Genomic DNA, 21,688 nt, shown 5'->3' with positions numbered 1-21,688 from the left:
AGACATTTTCTCCTTCGGCAGTTTATAGAGGAAGTGAGGCCCTTCCCCAAACCAAGAAGCTGGAAGACCAAACTGTCACTTTCCTGGGAAGCATTTTCCTCGCTTTCAAAACGACTTGGGTGATTGATGGGCTTTCAATGTTTCAAATTAATATGGAAGAAAATTAATTTAGTGTTTCTCTTTAAAATGTTCTTGGAGACCAGAGGTAGAAAATTGGGCTTGGTACTGTTCCAAAGAATTACCTTGAAGTTTTAGACCAGCTCACAGCTCCTTCTCCAGACTCGTTGGTTGTAACAGATACCTGACGTTTGTACGCACTGCTGACTTGATTCTTTATTCAATGGTGACCGAACATGATTTGCTTTCATATTGCAAGTTAGGCCACCTCATTCCAGAATGGAAGGTTGAACATTTTTAGCTCTGAAAATGACCAGAGGTGCTAGGTAATGCCAACAGGTGTGACTGTCCTGCCAGAAGCCCCCAGCTATACAGACGGAGAAAAGTCAGCTAAGCAAGATGATGCAAAGGTGTGAATGTCTCAGAGAATGAGATACTGTATTATGGGGCTAGGATCCCCCCTTTTTTTTAAGCACTTTGTGTTGTGGGTAAGGTATGAAATGGTAAAGGCATGTGAGTGGGTGGTTTTGCAGTCCATTAACATTTTCATACATGCACCCAGCAGTTCCGCTTACTGGTACCAACATGGAGAAACCCACCCACAGCTGTGCAAGAAGGCAGTGTGAAGGGGTTCTTTGTGGCCTTACTTGTAATGGGCCAGTAGAGATGAGCAGAGATGGAGTCGATGGAAAGGGAACATGGAGGGGGATGGTTTAAGTTAGAGAACGGGGCCAGAGTCACCTCAGCTGCCCTTTGGGGCCCCCAGAGCTCTAGGCTGCCAACCCTGAGCCTAGGCCCCAACAGAAGCATAGTGACACTGTGCTAGTTACATAGTACCTAGTTTTTCTCAAAAAACAAAAAAAGACTTGATTAACTAAAAACTGAGCAGCAGGATTCCAAAACCTGGCTAATGCCAGGCCTTTCTGGAGCACCAGCTCAGTATGCAAGTCAGACACCAGATAGGGATTAGATCGCTCCAGGTCCTGGTCTGATTCAGTCATTGCAATGGCAGAAGGAAATCCCCGATTCAGTCCTGTGCTCAGCATCTGAGTGCGCCCTGGGGGGCGTGCTGGCTGGCATCAGGCAGTGTCATTGGCTGAGCTCGTGTGACCCTCAAGAAAACCCTGTAGGCGGCAGGACTATCACCCCAGCAGAAAGAGGAGGACCCCGAGGCAAGCTGCTGAGCAGAACAGAGGGTCACAGTCTCGTTCCATCTGCGGGGGGGATGCCTGGTGCCCAAGAAGAGCCTCAAAGGGGAGGCAGCGCCAGCTCAGGTCCTGGAGAAACACAGGCGTCCGTCTGAACACGTGTTTCTCATTGGTGTGTCTACCCAGCAGCAAATTATGGACTCAATTTGTTGTTTAATAAAATGAGTTGTGCTTTTTAATTTGTTTTAGCCTCCTGTAGGGTCAGCCTCAGGCCTAACCAGAGCCTGCGTGAGCCAGGCCCCACCCTGTACTTATTTATTGTCTGCTGGTATTATCGCCTTGGTTCCCACCTTCCTTCTTACGAATCTCCAGCTCCTTAAGGGCAACGGCAGAGATTGCGTCTGTCTGTTCACAGCTGTATTCTACAATGACTGGCACATAGTAGGTGCTCAATAAATGCAAGCCCAATAAATACGCTCACTCACTGGCCAAATGAATGTTAGTCCCAGCACACAGTGAGAGCTTTAGAAGCATCGTACTTGAGTTCATACTCCAGGCCTGGCTTTTCCCAGCTGAGGGACTTTGGACGTTTTGCCTCCCTGACCCTCCATTTCTTCCTCCATGTCATCGGAATAATGTTCCCCATCTTGTGGGAGCAGTGATAGCAACTATGAACATCCTGGCACAGAGTAGGCACTTGAAATATAATTCAAATTTGTTAATATTAATTGGTGTGTTCCTTTAACCACCCAGGTCTTAAGATTTTTTTTTTCTAAGGGTGTTTTTTCTTTTAATCTGTGTGTGCAGAAGTCTGCTTTCCTTCCTTCCTGTCCCCTTTCTCCTCTTTCTTTCTGCCCTGTTTCCCGACTGTGCTAGGGACTGTGTTAGGAAGTATGCTGGTGTAAATAGGGATTTGGTTTGGTCCCTGCTTTCAAAGGACTTTCAGACTAAGAGGTAAAACATTACCTGAATATCCTTGAACAGTAACACTGAAGAGCAGTAATACTTTATTGAGTGTCCCCATCTGCCAGCAAGAGGGCTGTGGGCCGGGCAGGGACCCTGCCTGGCCCTCCCAGCAGCCCTGGGAGCTGCAAGTCGGGGGGTGTCCTTCCTTTCCCAGAGGAAGGAGGCGAGAGTGTGAAAGTCTTCGTGACATGCCCAAGGCTAGAATGCTTGTGAGTGGCCGAGGCAGGACTTGGACTCAGTGGTTCCTGTCTCTGAAACCAGCGCTGCCTCTCAGCAAAGGCCTCAGAGTCATAAAAAGATGTGAAGAACTGTGGAAATCTCCAGGAGATGGTGAGAGCTGTGAGCGCAGAGGATCTGTCTCTGCCGGAATGTTCTCCTCCACAGGCAGGACTTGGTATCTGGTACCTGGTGCTTAGGTCGTTACAGCCCTGTCCAGGTTACTGAATGGATGAATAAGCGAATTTGGCAAGAAGGAGATGATTAAGAAGTGATTGGCAGATGGGGCTAGCTGGGAATTAAACATAGTTTCATGAAGAGAAATTTGAACTGAGTCTGGAAGGGTGAGGCACAGCCAAGGGGTCAGACCGCCTCCCACAGTAGGAAGGCCACGGAGCGTGGGGCGGGGTGGAATGTGGCAAGATGCGTTTGAAGGAATGGTAAACAGTCCAGCTGGCTGTCGGCCGCACTCCCTCTGGCAGAGAGACCTATACCTGTAGAGGAGGGAGGTGAGAGAAGCCTGGAGAAGTAGTTGGGGGACAGAGAGTGGGTGCTTTGGAGGCAAGGTAAGGCGTGTGGACTTCTGTGGAGGGGCAAAGGGGAGCCATCAAGGGGTGTGGACTACTGTCTGGCTCTGATTGCTTAGCAAGTTTTTTTTCCCACATATTTCACAGTCTCAGATCTCTCTGATAACCTCAGTAATAAGTCATTGCATTCAGCACAGTTTCTTTTAAAAATCCCAGTTTCTTTTCTTTTGGTAAAATAGAAGAAAAAGGTTTCTGTTCTAGACACATCTGCAAGGACTTGAGAAGTGTGAAGACTCTGAACTGAAAGCCCATGTGTACACAGAAGGAAACATCAGTTTAAAATGACAGAGGGAACAGCTATGCTGGGCGCCGAAACCTTGCTCTTCATTGTAAAGCGCTAATACAAAGCTTCCCCCACGTGACCCAGGAGGTCGCATGCCCACATCTTGTGAGGAAGTCTTTTTCAAAATGTATACCACAGATAATGACTCATGTTGGCTAGTCGACTGAGTTCATTATCTTTCCATAATAGGAGAGGCTTGATTCAAATATGATCAAGTTGTTAAATAGAAGATCAGAAAAGAGAAGAAGTGGGGAATTTTTTTTTTCTGATCATTAAAAATACCCAGGTATAATGGAGTATTGTTCACCATGTCAGACTAATGATGTTCTCTAAAAATGAGGAGGGAAAGGGGAAATTTCATCAGATATGAAGAGAAAGAATCAACTGCCTTTCTTTCTACCATGCTCTGGTCAGGGAGAGGAGACACCAATTAGCAGCTTCAGTGCACACACGGGCCCTCCGGATTTTGTAAGGTTTGGGAAAAGGGGTCATGACGCTATTCCTGTAGAAACTCATCAAGCATCAAAGTTGCCCTTAATGCCAATTACATCTGTTCATTCAGGCAGCTTATTAAAATGCTTCATAGTCATAAGCCACCTAGATACCTTGAGATGAAGAAGCTCTGGTAAGGGGAACAAAACATGGATAGAAACAGAGCTATTTAGAAGGCTCTGGCCTTTGGCAGGTAACTGCTTAATTAGCTTGGGCTGTGTTAACTGTGACTTACACCCTTCTGATCCAAAGAGCTTCTGGCTGCTATGGGTTCATTTAACGGGGTGTATTTTAATGTTGGTCTTGTATTTTAATCCTGATCTCTTGGCCCTATTTGAGCAAACAACCTGCAAGAACAACAAATAGAGACTGAGGTACAGGGGGCTTAAAAAAAGTAACTAAAGAGAAGGGCAGCCAAGAATTTACTTGGGAGCCTATGCTCTTTAACACCACGTGATTTCCCTCCTTAACTTGCCTCTCTAACATTTCTTAGCCATGGGGAACGGAACCCCCTTTCATCCTAAGAGCTTGCCTCGATTGCTCCTACCCTACTTATGTCTGGCAATATGAGACCCACACTCTAAATGTTTTCTCTTCCCCCATAGCCACTCCTTTAATTAATGCTCCCTCATCTCTTGCCTGGACGAGAGTAGTAGCTCCTAATTGGTTTCATTTGTTCATTCATTTACTCAACAAACACTAATTAGTTAGCCACTATGGGCCAGCCTCACTAGCCCCATCTTGTCCTCCCACCGCAGAGGTGTTAGAGTGACCTTTCCAAAGAAAAAATCTGACCATGTGTGTGGGGAAAATGCCTATGACCAGGATCCTCACCTGACCCTAAACTACGTGATGATGGAATTGGCCTACTGCTAGGCTAATGCTCTCACACCCATAGGCAATAAGCTCTTACAGATTGAGTCACTATATATAAAGAGCTCCACCCAGGGCCCTGGATGGAGGCAGAGATGGAGGTGGATTAAGACCTACAGACGGCTGGATGCAGGTGTGATCCTACTGCTCGACTTACTGCCAGGAGAATAAAGCCAGGTATAAACACCCAAGACACCATGCCACTTCCATGCTTAAAAACTTAACCGGCCCCCTATCATTTTAAAGGATTGTGTGCCTTTTACAAGATGACATTTGAATGGCTTGAAATGAATGTTTGTTTAATGTGCCCATGGTTTTTCTGGCCAAAATTAACTTTAGAAATCATTAGCAAAAAGGTATACTTCCTCCCTCCCCACAGCTTGTCATTCATCAAATTGTTGCCCAAATTGTTCATATGTATGCATTAGACTGGAAAATGTTCCACAATAATCTAAAGAGTTGAAGTCAAGCTTTTAAAGGAGGTTGCTTAATGGACTCTCAGTAGTCTAAGATGAGACCCATGAAACTTAGGGGGGGGTGTGGTGTGTGTGTGTGTGTGTGTGTGTGTGTAGTGTTTTTTTTTTTTTACATTATTTTATATTTAGTCCATTGCTGGCAAATAGAACACATTAAGCTTTAAATTAATATTAGTTACTGCTGCTGTTAATGACATTATTATTCCTACAACATCCCAAATTGGGTCTTCCTATCTCCGGGTCTTTATTTTTCCAATTCTTTGAGTACCACTCCACTGCCATCTGAAAATAACACTTTTGTAGTAACTCTGCAACTCCAGAGGCTGCTAAACCCTTACACGCCGTATTCTGTTACGGGCATTTACAGATTCTCCACACTGCTCTCCAAGCTTCCTTCTTCGTATGTACTCCGTTACCAGCCCCCTTGTCAACACAGAGCAGGGCTGCCATCAGGCAAGCTGTGTCTGTCTCTCGTCCTTGTCTCCTTGTCTGCCTCTGCCTCCATCTGCTGCGGCAGAATACTGCAGGGCTTTCATGTGAGATAAGCTCTCCCTTTACTGGCTGCGTGACCGTGAGCAAATGAATTCCACTCTCTGAGCCACAATTTCCTCATCTAACACAAAGGTATAAAACCTACTTCATGGTTACTGTGAGGATGGGATGGGATACTGGACACCAGTGCCCAGCACACAGTTCCAATCCCAATTCATCCGTGAAGCCTTAAGCCTCTACTCTTATCTACACACTTCTCTCTCTCCGTTTCCCTACCTTCCGCTGCACTTATGGGCAGGTGTGCGTAATACTTAAATATTCATATTTCTCCCCATATTCATTATTCTCCCCCAATAGACTGCAAAGTGAACTAGGGCATAGATTGTGTCTTATGTCAACACAAGAGCCTGCAGGAGCCAAACAAGGAACAGAAAATAGATCAGGTGTTAAGAAAAATAGGGAGGACTGGGGACTCCGGCCAACTCGAGGGCACATGGAACTCTGGCCAATTGTTGTCATGCGGGAATATGGGCCCAGTGTTGCCAGAGCTCAGCCTTTTCAAAAGAAGCCAGAAATCCAGATTCTTATGTGAAATGTCCTGAATTTTTAAAGTTGGGCCAACACTGTTCAGGCTAAACAAAGCATGTCTGTGAGACCCCAGTTTGTGAAAGCTGTCCTATTCAGATGCCCCTCCAAGTTTGTGCGTAAGCTGGTTATTTGGACCTCTGAACTCACTTTTATGAGAAGCAATACTGTGAATGGCGTTTAGGGTCCAGGCTAAGCTGGAAGGCTGATTCCCACTCATACCAAACCTGATACTTGGGATAATCCTAGGAAACCTAATGTCTAGGCAAAACCATTTTCTGTCATGGAAGAACATTTAGAGTTGCGACATATGGTGTTGGGGACACATACAGTAGAATTTAAGCCCTTTCAGGACAGGGTCTTTGTTTTGTTTGCTGCTGCTTCCTTAATGTCTAGTCACTGCTTGGTGCTAATAAATATTTGTTGGATTAAAGATAACCTATATCTTTATCCATCTATTTACAATTAATCTGTTCTCTGTATGCAAACAAGGGCCATCTTGCTCACCATGACATCCTTAGCACCTGGCAGGTGATAAGAGATCAATGAATGTTTGCTGAATGAATATATGACTGAAACAATTTATCCATCAGACACTTATTGAGCATTTCCTGTGTGCCAAGGAATATGCTGGACTTGAAGGATGCAGAATGAATCAGACACAATCCCAGCCTTAAGGAATTAGAAAGGATTGCAGAAACTGTTTCCTCAAATACTTCCAAAAATTGTGAGAAGTCACTCTGTGTTCCCCTTTCCAGAAGAGGGAGGAAGATGGATAAGATGAGCTGAGACCACTCAGCACCAAGATTCTTCATTTATCTGAGCGTCCCTAGGGTTGTATTTATTCATGGGGTTTGGATGTGAAATGATTGGGCTGACTTTCTTTCAACCATGTGTCAGGATGAGCCAGAAGAGTGCTGCCCTGTCAAGTGGGCACCTCGGGAGGCCATGTCCTCATGCCAGTTCAGTTACAGCAGCGCTGGACCCTTCTCTGGCAAGTGCCCTTAGAGAAAGTTAGAAGCTGCTTAAGGACAGTTATTTCATTGCTTTAGAATCCTCTTATTTTTGACCTCCCAAAAAAATGTTTGGGAGAAAAGGGTTATTCCAGTCACTTTATACCTTGAACTTGGTTCCAAATGACTCTGGGCTGTTTCCTAAAATCCACTTCAGAATCAAAGGAGAAATTTTTTGTTGGTGAGTTGATTGAACAATATGTGCCCCAGGCTCTGAAGATAGCAGAGCCCAAAAGAGGTCCCCAAATCGCCATGTGCCCCAACAGCTCTGTTGTAAGAGGTGTTTAACCTTCCAATGTGCCTATAACAAAGGAGGTGGGATTCTTTTTAATGCCTATATGCTGGTATTTGGGTTAAAGAGTGAAAAAGAAACAATCAACTCTATCTAGTTTACTTTTATCTAGCACAGATTCTGGACATACAGGCAACCAAAAATGTTTTGTGTAGAGGAAAAACGGATGATGATAATATCCAACAGCTACTAAGTGCTTACCATGTGCCAGGCACCATACTGACACTTGTCACTCATTGTGCCTGATGGTCACAGTGACCTCATGAAGTGGTTACAATCATCCTCCCCGGAAGGAAACCAAGGCCTGAGGTTAAATAACTTGCCCGAGGTCACCAAGCCAACAAGGACCAATGCTGGGATTTTGAACCCAGGTGGAAAGTCCCTACTCTGAACCCCTAACCTATTCTCATTAAGGTAATTGGTGTGGGATCATATAATCCTAATACAGCAGAGAAGGTGACCCTAAAATAAAGCAAAGGGCTCCAGTCCCTGCTGTGGTCATAAAACCTCCCTCAGTTGGTGGCTTTTATGTCTGGGCATCCAGCCTCTCCTTGGGCATTTATTTTCCTGAGCTGTCCCAACTCACTGCCCTTGTTAGCAAAGAAGCCCTGATACTGTGACCGTATTAAAAATGGCTACACAAGCATGTGTGTGCAGTTTGAAGTTTGGCCGAGTGGAATACCTGCAAGATCCTTTATCTCTGGAGTTTTAGGGACCCTGATCCACTCAAATTGCAACCAGGCCAATGGCGGCAGAGGAGAGGGGCTGGAATTTGGGCTGAGAAAGTAACCTGAAGTCATACCCACCACTAGGGGCCTGATCCTGCTAACCTGCTTTGTTCTCCTGGGCCTCCGTGTCCCCTTGTATAGGAAGAGAGTTATGTGCAAGGTCTGCTCAGCTCTGGAGGAGGAGGAGAAAGAACCTACCTTTCTTGCTCATTGGGCATTTATTCCCCAGGCTGGAGGAGAACTATGAGATTGCAGAAGGGGTCTGCATTCCTCGCAGTGCCCTCTACATGCACTACCTGGATTTCTGTGAGAAGAATGACACCCAGCCTGTCAACGCTGCCAGCTTCGGGAAGGTGAGTCCAGCGTCCCCAGGCGTCTTCCTCTTCTTCATCTCTTTTAAGTAATTCAGGCACAGTTCTTAATCATTCTAATGATTAATTAGTTCTTCATTGGTTTCTTAAGATGTTTTAAAATGATTGAGATTTTATGAATCTTAATTTCTTAAATTAATAAATGATTAATTATTTGGTAACTTTGCTTTAATACTTTGCTGTAAAAAGTTCAAACAGTTGACCAGGTGATAACACCAAATACCACAACAAAGTAATACCAATGTATTATTAATTTCAAACCATTCAGACAGGTTATAAAGCAAAAGGGGAATGTCTAACTTGAATATCCTCAGTACTTAACTTCCAGAATGTAACCTTTTGCCTCTGAAAGCCAAATATTGAACTCACAGGTGTGTTATATGTATGTCAGTGAGCCTGGGACAGGCAAACTGCTTGGCTCCCATATGTGACAGACTTGGAGAAACTGAGGAATGGCCCTGTGTCATTAGCTTGGAGGTCTGGGAGTTCTCTGCTGGGAGTGGTGCTATTTGTAGTATTACTGCAGGCCTGATGTTCTCTATTCATCTTATGATAAAAATGTATTCCACACTTGGGCTATGTCTAAAAAATCATTACCACTAACCCTGCATATTTAACAGGCCAAGGAAAGCTCTTGGTGTCCCTTTAAGAAACTTTTAAGTCTCTTTGAGACTCACTGTTTATTTGATAGATGAAATCTAGATTTTTACACCTCGAAAATGCCCAATTTAATTCGGATCAATAGATCTAAAATCTTTCTCCTTTTATTTGCTTCCTTCTCCTATGTATAACTTTTACTGCACCTGCTAACAAAAAATAGGTAGGCTTTTCTGTACCACTGTTCTTTACCAGTTTTCTGAGTGCAGGCATAACAAGGACTGAGACGGCAGAAAGAGGTCAGTGCATAAGTTCTGGAATTCCCTTTTCAGGTCTCCAACAGTTAAATCTTCTGCAGGAAACAGACAGAAAAAAGAGCCGTGCCAGGCCTGAGCCCATCCCCTGGAGAGTCCAAAACTGAGTGGCTGGGTATTGGCTCCACTCAATAAATGGGAAGATGCTCTGTGGCACCTTAAGGAGGGGGAAGTGTTTCTGGGATGCATTAACACTATTTCTCTAACATGAAAATAATTTTTAAAAAATATCAACAGAGAAATGACTTATACTATTTCATTCATTCACTTCTTCAGTCCGTGGGTACTGGCTGAGCTGAACTATGTGGCAGACACTGTGTTAGGTAGCCAGGAGGGAGCCCAGCATGCGTCCTGCAGCAGAAGAGCTCACAGTCAGGGAGGAGGTGGGGAGTCCCTCAGCAGGGGGGAGACGGGAGAGCACTCCAAGGAATGCGTGGAAGTACTGGACCTTTGTCACGTGACTGTGGCCCTGGAACACTCACTCACACCCACATGCTCCCCTGCAGCAGCCGTAATAGAGAGTCCAGATAAGGCCTCTTAGATGGAGGGACAGGTGGGGTAAACCGAAGACCAAGAATCCTAACTCTCCCGGACTTAACACTTAACCTCCGAGCCTCAGCGCTCTCTGCTGTGAAATGGGAATTAGCCCCCACCTTTGTCGGGGACATTGTCAGGGTCAAGTGAGAGGATTCAGTGGATGATGTAAAGTACTGTTTGCTCAGTCATCTAACAGCTCAGGGAGTAACACCTGCCAAGTGCCATTACAACCGTTGCTACAAATTCTCCTTGAGATGTTTGTGCATGGATACAAATAGGCTTTGTTAGCTTAGATTCTGAAAACAAAAACAAAAAACCCTCACCACTTCTAGAACCTCCAGTTTGCCTGTGTAAGGACCTTCCATTTCTTTCTTCTCATATACTTTTGTGACCCTGTTGTTAGCTCTGGGTTTCCTTGACCTCATGAACTAGATAAAACTGATTTAACTCTGCCCTTCCTCCCAGTACCCCAGTTCTTATTTAAAGTCTGAAGCCTGCCCCAAGAATTCAGCAGATCCCAGGGCATTTGCATTCTCACAGTCACCTTGACCTGGGACTCTACCTTCTGCATGAATCATCTCTCTATATACCTGTGCTGTGTATGACGGTAACTGTATACAGTTGTTTACCTTAAAATAAAATGAAATTAAAAATTCAGTTCCTCAGTCACACTAGCTTTATTTGAAATGCTCAATGGCCACATATAATCTGAAGGTACCATATTGGTCAGTGCAGATAGAACATCTCCATCACAACAGAAAGTTCTATTGGACAGCCCTGTTCTGAACCATTGTGAGCCAGGAGGGAAAGTCAGGGTCCTCTCTACTGTACACAAGACAGCCCGCAGGAAGCATCCATGACCCCAGTCCACTAGGTCTGTAGGAGGGGTTGACATCCCAAGCAGTGTCCTGCGGGACAGACGTCTCCACCTCAGAACATTCTCAGGCCTCCCCACTGCACCCCCACCTGCCTGTCTCCCACAGTTCCATCCAGATCTCCCCACTCCACAGCTTCCTCTTTCCTCTTCTACCACCACCCTCTGCTCCCCCTCCCTCCCCGTTCCCCCTCTTTCTTGAGACACCTTCAACATATTTCCTCTGTTCTCCAGTCCTTGGTCCTGCTGACATCTATGCCCGCAGGTCTCATTTACCCCAAATTGCTTTCCAAATAACTTTTTCTAAGAATTACAGTGGCAGCTGCTTCCAAACTGGTCACTATAGAAAGACATCCGTACTCCATCTTGTCTCCAGTCCAAAAGCAAGGAAATCTTCTAAAGGTATTAAACGCACAAATGCAAGCGCTCTTTGCAGCTGCCTTGCCATGGAGTTCAGATGCGCTGGAGACTGGAGCTGTCCTTCCAGCCGCAGAGGACAGAAGGCGCCTGCTGGCGGTCTCCACACTAAGCTTGTTGAATTGAAGGCCCAGACACATCTGGCCCTTCCCGAGGGCTCCCAGAAGGCTGCAGCTGCCATCTCCTTGAGAGAAAGGGACTAGTTGTTCTGTGAAACCTTGGGGTGCAATTGTGGACAGTCTTCCTTTGAGCAGATCCGTCCAAACTTATGATTCATCTATGGACTTTAACTCAGGGCAGGCAAGGTTCCATATTTAGGCTTAGCTTTTAGAGAAAAATAAGTTTGGTGGTAGTCTTCCCACCCAGCTTGCAAGTGGGCCAAGGTGAAGCAGACATCGGCCGAGAAGCCCTGCCCCGCTGTCGCCTGGCTCCGATTCCATTCTTGATAAATGGATGGCAGGAATTGCTTTGCTGCAAGCAAGACCTGATACAGAGGTCCTCTTTCCAACCCTGTGGCCAAGCAAGCTCCATGAGTACTGGCTTCCAGTGATGTATTGACTGTGGGTCCCAGAAATCACTTAGAAATTGCAGAGAATGCTAAGGCTTCTAGCTGAACGGGTCTTGTGCCTGCTTTTGCTGTTGGCTGGAGTCATGAAAGGTCAGCCAACTGGAGTCACTTAACTTTTCTGAGCTCCTATTTCCTTACCTTTAGACCGGAGTAATCCCCCACCAAATTCCTTTAGGGATAAAATGATACAGTGCTTATGAGAGCATCTTTAAAACTGGAAAGTGCTGCACCAGTGGAAGGATTCACCATTATCTAAAATGGGCCCTGCTTTGCATCCTATCTCCTCTCTTTCCTCACCATGCTTTTTCTTTATAGCTCTTAACCATTGTTGGAACTATTTCATATATGTGTGGTATAAGTAATGTATGTATACTTATAGATCACATAAAATATATGCTTATGTATTATATATACTATCATATATGATATAGTTATATATATACATATATGTGTGTGTGTCTGTGTGTGTTGCTTGTGTTTTGTCTGCCTCCTTCTCTAGAATGAAAGCCGCACCAAAACTATTTTGTTCCCTATGCATCTCTGCCTCCCAGAGGAGTGCCTGGCATATAAGGACCCTCAGATATTTGTTGATGATTGAATGATTTTTATTATTACTATTTGCCAGGGACACTGTGAATCATTTGATATATGTGAATTTGTTTAACCCATACAACAACTATTTGAAATTGGCATTGTATCCGTCTTCTGTTGGTCCATTTGCTGAGTAGGAATGAACTTCCTGAGGTACCAGTGGAAACTGGCTGTGTTTGCACTTACCATGAAGAGCTACCTTCTAAGTCCTATGTCCAGCCTTCCTGCTCTGCCCTCTGATGACACTGCAGGGAAATCCTATAGCACCCAACCATATTCAGCCATCATGTCGGTCTAGGTTGAATAATTAAAACTCATTTTTGGATACGAAAAAGTCCAGCTCAGTCCAATTTAAAACTTCCATTGCACAAGGAAGTCAGAGCCTCTGCCCCGGTGGCTCCGAATTTGCTCCATGAACGAGGGGTGGGGTGGGCTCTCCCTCTCCTCTCCTGACTCCCCAGGGCTGGGCGAGGGAGCCGGTGGGGGCAGTTAGAGCAAAGGCAGTGGGACTGAGTGTGCAGCTGATGCTCGTTGAAGCCACCTCTCGCTGTCAGGCCCCTCTGCTGTGATCGTCACCTGTGCGCTGGGGAAGGAGGGCTCTCTGCGCACTGGCTGAAGGGCTGTGCTGTCCAGCTGACCTCCTGTGCCCACCCACACATGTTACTCTTGCTGCTCCACTGAGGATTCACCCTCTGGCTCTCTTCTTGAGTTGGAGGGCATTGACCAGCTCACCTCACACCTAGAGTTACACCCTTATTCTTAGAGATGCCAAAATGAGCCCCACAAGTGTAACTGGTGTGCACAGCAGGCTGGACTCAGTGACAAACAGAAAATAGCTTTGCTTTCTTCTAGTCACTCCTTCAACTGTATTATGGCCAGACTCCCATCCCTGACCTGTGACGGTTTCATGGCAGGCTTCATAGCTTTTTGCTTATTGGTTATAAGAACAAGCCCCTTTTTCATTATTTAGATTCTCTTTTAGACATTAAAGTCCAGTCCAGTGCTCCAGTTGAACCCTGCAGTCTCACACCCATGTGAAAACTCTCCCCTACCGTACATGTGGCCTGGGACCTGCAGTGGGTGTAGTCTGACCTCCTGCTCTTCCCTGACCTTTCCTTCTGCTGTGAGTGCCTCTAGACTTGTCATGTTGGGAAAAGAACACTGCCAAAATGATAACTCTAGTTCTCCAGCAGAAGCAGTAAGATCCATTTTTAGAGAACAACTGAGCTATTGAAATTGAAACAGACACAAGGTAATAAGGATCAGAACATGACATCATACCCAGCTAAATTGCTAATGCTTATTAATAGGCTATTTTCTTAACAGATATTAGAAGCATCTAGCTATATCTAATCATGAATGCAGGATTCATAGAGTTTTCATAAAATTAACAAAAATAGTGACCACATAAGACCATCTGTGTGCCTAGCACTATCTAACAACTTTACATAGATTAACCTCGTGTAACCCTCCAAGCAACTCTGTGAGGAAGAAACTGTTATTATCCTCATTTCTTAGATGGGTAAAGTGCATGACAGAGAAGGCAGGTAAATTGCTCTAGGTCACACAGCCAGTCAGTGAATGTATGATGCAGTAGTGAGCCGGGGAAGTCTGGCTCCAGAGGCCTTGCACTTAACCATCTCATTCCCACAGAACAAGTGATTTGGGGAACAGGTGGATACCTGTGGAGGCAGGAGATGGGTACATGTGGAGGACAAAACCGTTGTCCATTTGACTTCTGGGGGGATCATCTGCAGTCACCTGGTAGCCTCCTAGATAACAGAGTTTGAGGACGAAGTCTCGGCCTTTGTCTCTCAGGGGTAAAGTGTACTGGTCATTGCAACTGAGAAATGCTACCACAAATCTACCCCCCAAGGTGTTTGGGGCACTGTGGATCCCCCACAGTATTTCTTTTGCTGCTTTCCTCCCACCACTAGGGTCCCCCCATTTGTTAGATGTTCATTTATCTCATTCTGTCCTGGACCCAGCCCTGTGCCGGGAGATAGGAAATGGAGTGAAGACAGTCTGTTCTCTGGGGGAAGGGGCTGCAGAAGGGACACGTGCACAGGACAGCACGCAGAGCAAGATGGTAGGTGCGACCCCTGAGAGCTGGAGGGATGCAGAGGAGGAAACTGCTGCCTCTTCGGTGGGGCAGGGATGGGGAATCCCAGAAAAGCCCCTGGTACACAGGATTTTCCTCTCCTGACCCACAGTCTTATGAGATGCACACCATTTTTAATTTACCAAATTCTTCTTTCTCTTACTTTTCCACTGGTTTTTTGAAAACTCTAAAGCAAAAATCTCTACCTGCACAAAGATGGAGCATGATGTGCTTAGCAACAAGCTAAGCTTTTTCAGAAAGAAAAACTGGGCCTCCGATAGAAAGAAGAGAACATTGCTAACTTCCAAGTGGATAGCTTTCCAGGCATTGCTTTCCATGCATTCCAGTGGAGGCTTCAAGTAAAAGAATTTTTGAAAAGTTGTCTTCTTTAACAGACCTTTATTGAGAGTCCACCATGTAGGCCAGGAGTTCCCAGTAATGCCAAGTTTGAGCCCAGCACTTGAGGATCTATTGCCCTTACTCTCTGTGTGACCATGAACCAGTCCCTCTCTGCACCTCAGTCCCTCCATCTGTCTATAGGGAAGTTAGTCTACAAACATCTGGGGATCTTTACCATATTAGTTGGAAATCCTTGTTTTTCAGTTAGGACTCATAATGGCAGTGACGCTGACTCTGTGCCAGACACTGGGCCAAGCCTTCTGCCCACGTTATCTCATTTAATCCTCACACAGCCCTATAAACTAGATGCCAGTTCTGTTCCCATTTAAAGATGAGATAGCTGACCCCAGGACCCTGGAACCACTGTGTGAAGTAAATCCTGGGTGGAAATCAGAAGTTCTATCAGTTAGGAATTGTGCTGAGGCTGTGGGCAAAAGGTGCCCCTCATCATCCCCAAACAGTGGCTTAAATAAATAAGTGGTTTTACTTTTCTTCACCTAAAATAAGTCTAAAAGAAGATAACCCAGCACTGGCATAACAGCTGTATAAGAACATCAGGGACCTGGGCTCCTCCTCTGTGGGCTCTGCCATCCCTAGCAGATGGCCTCCAATTTCTAGGCCACCTCATGCTCCAAAGTGGCTGCTGGATTACAAAGGCTTTATTCCAGGCAAGAAGTAGAAAAAACTGGGGTAAGGATAGAAAGGTCAAAACTCCACTCACATCAGCTCTCTTTAGCAGCTTTCCCAGAGCCCTTCCCAGGCTGTCGGGGAGGCAGGAAAATGTGGTCCCTTGCCTTCTGGAATAACAAAATTTGAGTTTGGTTGGAAATCGAAAAGGATAGGCAACTAATATTTTATCCACATAAAGGCATTTCTGAAATCCATGGATCCTTTTCTTAAAAACTGAGATATAATTGACATATAATAACATTGTTTTAGTTTTAGGTGTACAACCTAATGATTTGTTATTTGTATATATTGCAGAATGATCACCATCTACCACCACACACACTTAAAAGGTTTTTTTTTTCCTGGTGAACACAGTTTTTAAGATCTACTCTCTTAGCAACTTTCAGATATAAAATACAGTGTTGTTACCTATAGTCACCATGTTGCACATGACATCTCAGGATTCATAACTAGAAGTTTGTACCTTTTGACTGCCCTCACCCATTTCACCCCCACGTATCTTATTCCATGTCAGAACTATGAACTGAAACCCATGATCCTGAAAGAAGGCAGGATACAGTCTCCGATTAGCAGCCCAGGTGAAGCAATAGTTGGCACAATATGGTCCCTTCAGACTGAGTGCGGGTCATGTGGTTTATGGTCAGCAGTTTGTTGAGATCATCAGGGAGAGGCAGGTCCATGGGCAGGCACTGGACAGGTGTGACACGGTGTCACTTGAGTCCGTGGAAAGGCCATTCAGCCTCACAATTGCCTCCCCTGAAGGCTTGCTGATGGCTCAGAAACCTCAGTTCCTTTCATTTCAGTCTGTGCAAATGCAACCAGAACTGAGGATAATTCATTAATACTTATCAGTTATTAACACCTCAATACAAGTAGGTTTAACCTGTTATGGGGATTTAGAGATCTGTTGGTGAGACCTCCTCATTTTCCAGACTGAGAAACTCAGTCAGGGGGATTGAGTGGTTTTCCCAAGGTCACACAGGTAGCGCGGCAGGGCTGGGGCGACCGGGCGAGCCTCGGATGCTTGCTGTGGGACAGGGACACCAGGGGCGGGCAAGGAGGCTGGCGGAAGGGGAGTTGGGGCGCAGAGGCACTGGGATGAATTGAATTTATTTATAACATGCCTTTTCCCTGTGAGGGCTTGAGGTCATCGGCAGTTTGGGCTGCGGGCTTTTCCTTGAATATTCAGCTCGTTTCTCCCCCCTGGCCATGCTTGAGCAATACAAGAAAACGCCAAGCCTGTTCAGGGAACCTGGGCTCCCGGCAGCTGCATATCCCTGGGACAGAGACAAAGCCGAAGACTTCTCTTGTTATGCGTGCCCGCCGCCTTCCTCTAGAGTCCTTACAGCCCACCCTGACCCAGAGTCGCAAGCATACCCTCCGAGGGGCACAGAGGAAGGTAGAGGTGCTCTTGAGGCATCATTAAGATCCTTCAGGGGTGGTCTTCTTCCAGTTTCCAAGGAAAAAAATTAAGTACATGGATAGAGCGTCCTTCTATTTTAAATTCTTGCATATGTTTTTCTTAACCTTTACTATCTGCTGTGGAGTGTCTATGTCAGAATGACAGATTTCATGCCAGAGTCCGTATCTTATTATTTCAGGTGTCTTGAGTGTCAGGCAATGTTTTAAGAGCTCAGAAAAAAAAAATCGTTTGGGTTTGAATCCTGTCTGTACCATTTACCAGCTGTGTGAGCGCAGGTGATTTGGTCATAGCTCTGGGCCTCAGCTTCCTCATCTGTAAAACGGGAAATGATAGCAACCACCCGGAGAACTGCCGAGACTGTTAGAGGGGCTCCCTTAGCACAGTGCCTGGTGAATACAAACACTCAATGCATGTTAGCTATAATTGCCATTTCCACATACCACAGCAGCATTTCACGACTTAAATATATCATGTTTTTAATATATCACCACTAACATATCAATGTTTCAACCCTTCTAGCTGCTCTTCCTTCTGAACAGTTTCGAGAACAATTGTTCTAAAAATTTCCTACATTGCACAGATGCTGCCATCGCCACCCTCACCCTCTCTTATTATTGTGTTCAGAAGTATTCCATTTTTGACTTAACCCGCACCTTATGTAACTTACCTCATTCTAGCCAAATCAGTGTGTGATGACTGTCTTTTTTCATACTCGCACACGTGACATGTCATCCAGCAGCCTAAGGACAATACTGAGATCCCCATATGGATTTTTGGATTTCTTGGAATTGTCATCCATAACAACCCCCCCAACCAAGGGGCAGCAGAGGAACTGTTACCTTTCTAGCCCTGGGGTTTTTCACAGAATCAATCCTTCCTCATGATTTGAAATTTCATTTCTGTCTCAATGCACTAGGTATGAATTTCTTGTAAATGTTTTAAATGTCTCTTGGGGAATTTCCTATGGACTCCATATTTTCTACCCCACAATCCCCAGTACCTGGTACTCAGTAGGTGCTCCAAAAAAAATTGTTGAATGGATAGAGTCACATCAGCATAATATAACTACTCTGGCAAATACCCATTTCAAAATGAAAGCATAGAGGTAGGGTGTTTAAAAATCCTTATTAGTGCTATCAGGCTTAATTTTTTTTTCCTCTGGAAAAGGGGTGAGGTCTGTCGTCAACAAAGAGAGTGAACACATACCTCACTTTCAGATAAATTTGTGACAATTAAAATCCTTTTAACAAACCTTTCCCTAATCATTTCTCCTTCTTGTTCAAAAACCCTATAAGAGAAAGCACAAGATTTCTATGATACATGGTCTATGAAAAAAACGTGTAATTATACTGAATTTCTAATTTCTTGCTATTTGAAAAGTCCCTCTTCTTTTCCCACACTCAAAAATGTCCTCTGAAATAAGACCACAGCTTTTATTTTTAAACTGTTTTAAGCCTACCTGACTACAAACACATGAGGTACTAGTCTCCGTCAAAGCGGGGGAGGATATCCATTTATCCCATTGCACCGTAACTCCTTTTGGATGGCAAATCTTTGCCCATTGAGGGTGGATCGAATTTTTGGAAACAACCAAAAGCCTCTTTTCAGAGCATCCTTAATGACTAAGTTTAGATATCAAGCAGGATCAAGACCATATGATTTGGGATCAAAATCCAACAAAGCCTGTCTGTCATAGGACTGAGTGGCCTTCCTGTGTGGCTCTGAAAGTGCCTCAGGAGGTGGGACCAGGAGGGGCTGTAAAGACTCTCACGCACAGTCAGTGGACACCTGCCAGCTCCCGTGGGTGTCGGCCGAAGTGGTGAACAGAGCAGGGAGTGGGACTGGATTCCCACTTCTTCCACTGGCTGAGGCTGTGAATCCAAGCAGCCTGAGTCACCCTAGATCCCAGCATCTCATCTGTGCAGTGGAGATCGTCATACCTTCCTCCAGTGCTATTCTTCTGGTGAAGTTTAATGTTGAATGTAAAACCCCTCATCTAGTGCATGGCTCCTAGTGTTGCTTATTGGCAGGAGTTAATTCCTTTTCACTCTTCCCTTCCTTAACTTAAAGGAGGGCAGTGGCTTAAAAATGCCATTTCAGGAATGCATGCCTAAAACTCACCCATGTTTCTTTAAAAAACTGCACCCACAAAATTATATCAGGGCAGCCCACATGCCGAATTTCCTTCAGACCTGGAGCAATGTGTTTTATGGGGAGAAGAATGGACAGGGGAGATGAATAACATGACCACCTCCGTCTAAAAAAGAATTCCAACAGCTCCAGAGAGTAGTTCTCCAGCGCGCCTCCACTTCCCATCCCCAGCCCCGGGAGCCCCCAGCCCTGTCTGCCGAGGCTGAAAGAGAGAAGGGTGGGATTCCCGAGTAATTAAAGGGAATTTGGAAGACCGGGATGTTGCGGAATGTTAGATCGGTAGCTGGAACAGCATGTGGTGTTCTTTAGGCAGGCTTCATTGAATCTATACAAAAAAAAGAAAGAGGGGCTGCCTGCCGTCTGCTCATTTATCAAACAGCCAAGCTCAACTTTCACAAAAGTGTTTGACTGTTTGCTGAGTCTTGCTCCAAAAATTAAAAGCCGAACAGCCTTAGCGGGCTGAACCGACCCTGCATTTTGAGACTCAAACTAAATTGTGCTAGGCTTTCAGATTCCGGGACTAGCTGATTAATTTGGTGAAAGGAGAGGAGAATAATTTGTAATTTGCAGCCTGTAAGAAACACTTTTTTAAAAAAAGCAGCAAACCCCCTTCCCACAGGTTTTTGTTGCTGTTGGAAGGAGGAGGTGCTAACCGCAAGAGCCCTTTCTTTGCTCCGAGTGGGAAAAGTCTTGACCTCCATTTGGGCAGAACGTGATGTGGTTGGTGCGAGCGCCTCCCCACCCCCCGCCCCTAACTCTTAACAAGCTTCCTTCCTTTCCTCGTAGTTCTTTATTTGAAATTACCTCTCTCTCCATTTGGAGGAGGAGGAAAGGATTTGGCCATCAAATATTTTAAACAAAGAGTATCTTCAGAAACAGAACTGAATATTCTAACCACACAAATATATTGCTTGGGAGACCACAGTATACCAACCACAAAAGCCTGAAAACCGAGTTGAGTCAAGACCCTCTGAAAATCCACGGAAGGACGGCAGCAGAGTGCCCACTCTGCCAACAAGGAGAATGGGCTAAAAAAGGATGACAACTAGAAAAGACATAGTAAAGGAGGCAGAGGGAGGTGTTGGCAGAGGTGGACCTCCTTGCCCCAGTCCACCACCTCCAGCTGGGCACTCCTCTCCCCCTGTCCAGCCAATGGAAGCCGTTGAGGTGCAGCTCCCCCCTTCCTCCTCCGCCCCCAGGAGACAAGACTGAGAGTCCTGCCCTAACTCTTCTGACCCTGTTAGAAGCCTGTGGAATAAGCGGAGCAAATACTGTTGAGCAAAAACTGGTGCTCATGGGGAAGAAAGATTAAAAGGTTTCTTTTGGCTCTTCAATTTAGCACATTTTAATTTTATTTGTTTTATTGAAGTGCAGTTGACATAAAAAGTGATACTACCCTTCTATGCTTCATGCAAAGCAACTTGACAGTGTTTTAAGAATCTTGAAATGTTTCTCCCCTTCAGTGAACTAGCAGAAAGAAGTTTTAAAAACAACCCCACTTACAGTTGCAGTAAAAAGAATAAAATACCTGAGAATAAACCTAACCAAAGAGGTGGAAGACCTGTACTCTGAAAACTATAAGACACTGATGAAAGAAATTGAAGATGACACAAATAAATAGAAAGATACGCCATGCTCATGGTTAGGAAGAATTAATGTTGTTAAAATGTCCATCCTGCTCAATGCAAGCTATAGATTCAGTGCAATCCCTATCAAAATACCAATGCATTTTTCACAGAAGTAGATCAAGTAATCCTAAAATTTGTATGGAAGCACAAAAGATCCTGAATAGCCAAAGCAATCTTGTGAAAGAAGAACAAAGGGAATGATGCACACTCCCTTATTTCAAATTATACTACAGAGTTACAGTAATCAAAGTAGTATGGTACTGACACAAAAATAGGCACAGAGATCAAAGAAACAGAACTGAGAGCCCAGAAATAAATCCGTGCTTATATGGTCAATAAATATATGACAAAGGAGGCAAGAATATGCAATAGAGAAAAAGAGTCTCTTCAATAAATGGTGTTGGGAAAACTGGACAGCTACATGCAAAAGAATGAAACTGGATCACTGTCTTACACCATACACAAAAATAAACTCAAAATGAATTAAAGACCTAAATATAAGACCTCAAACCATAAAACTCCTAGAAGAAAACATAAGCAGTGAACTCTAGAACAACAACATCAGAGATTTTTTTTTCTGGATATGTCTCCCTGGGCAAGGAAAACAGAAGCAAAAATAAATAAGTGAGACTACAACTAACTAAAGCTTCTGCACAACAAAGAAAACTATCAACAAAATGAAAAGACAACCTACTGATTGTGAACAGAAATTCTCAAATGAAATATCCAGTAAGGGCTAATATCCAGAATATATAAAGA

The 21,688-nt window shown here is 44.8% G+C and overlaps 1 protein-coding gene across 2 annotated transcripts in view; it reads left to right on the top strand.

The window, feature by feature from the left end:
• RFX4 (regulatory factor X4) overlaps window positions 1-21,688 on the top strand; it is a 142,451-nt gene that overhangs the window by 47,148 nt on the left and 73,615 nt on the right. For both annotated transcript variants that reach the window (XM_036891502.2, XM_036891501.2), the window contains exon 4: window positions 8,498-8,621. In XM_036891502.2, coding sequence (XP_036747397.2) covers window positions 8,498-8,621 — 124 coding nt within the window. The remainder of the gene's footprint in view (window positions 1-8,497; window positions 8,622-21,688) is intronic.

This window comes from Manis pentadactyla, chromosome 10 (assembly GCF_030020395.1).
Source record: "Manis pentadactyla isolate mManPen7 chromosome 10, mManPen7.hap1, whole genome shotgun sequence".
Classification (NCBI taxonomy): domain Eukaryota; kingdom Metazoa; phylum Chordata; class Mammalia; order Pholidota; family Manidae; genus Manis; species Manis pentadactyla.
This window is presented reverse-complemented; position numbering and strand designations above follow the sequence as displayed.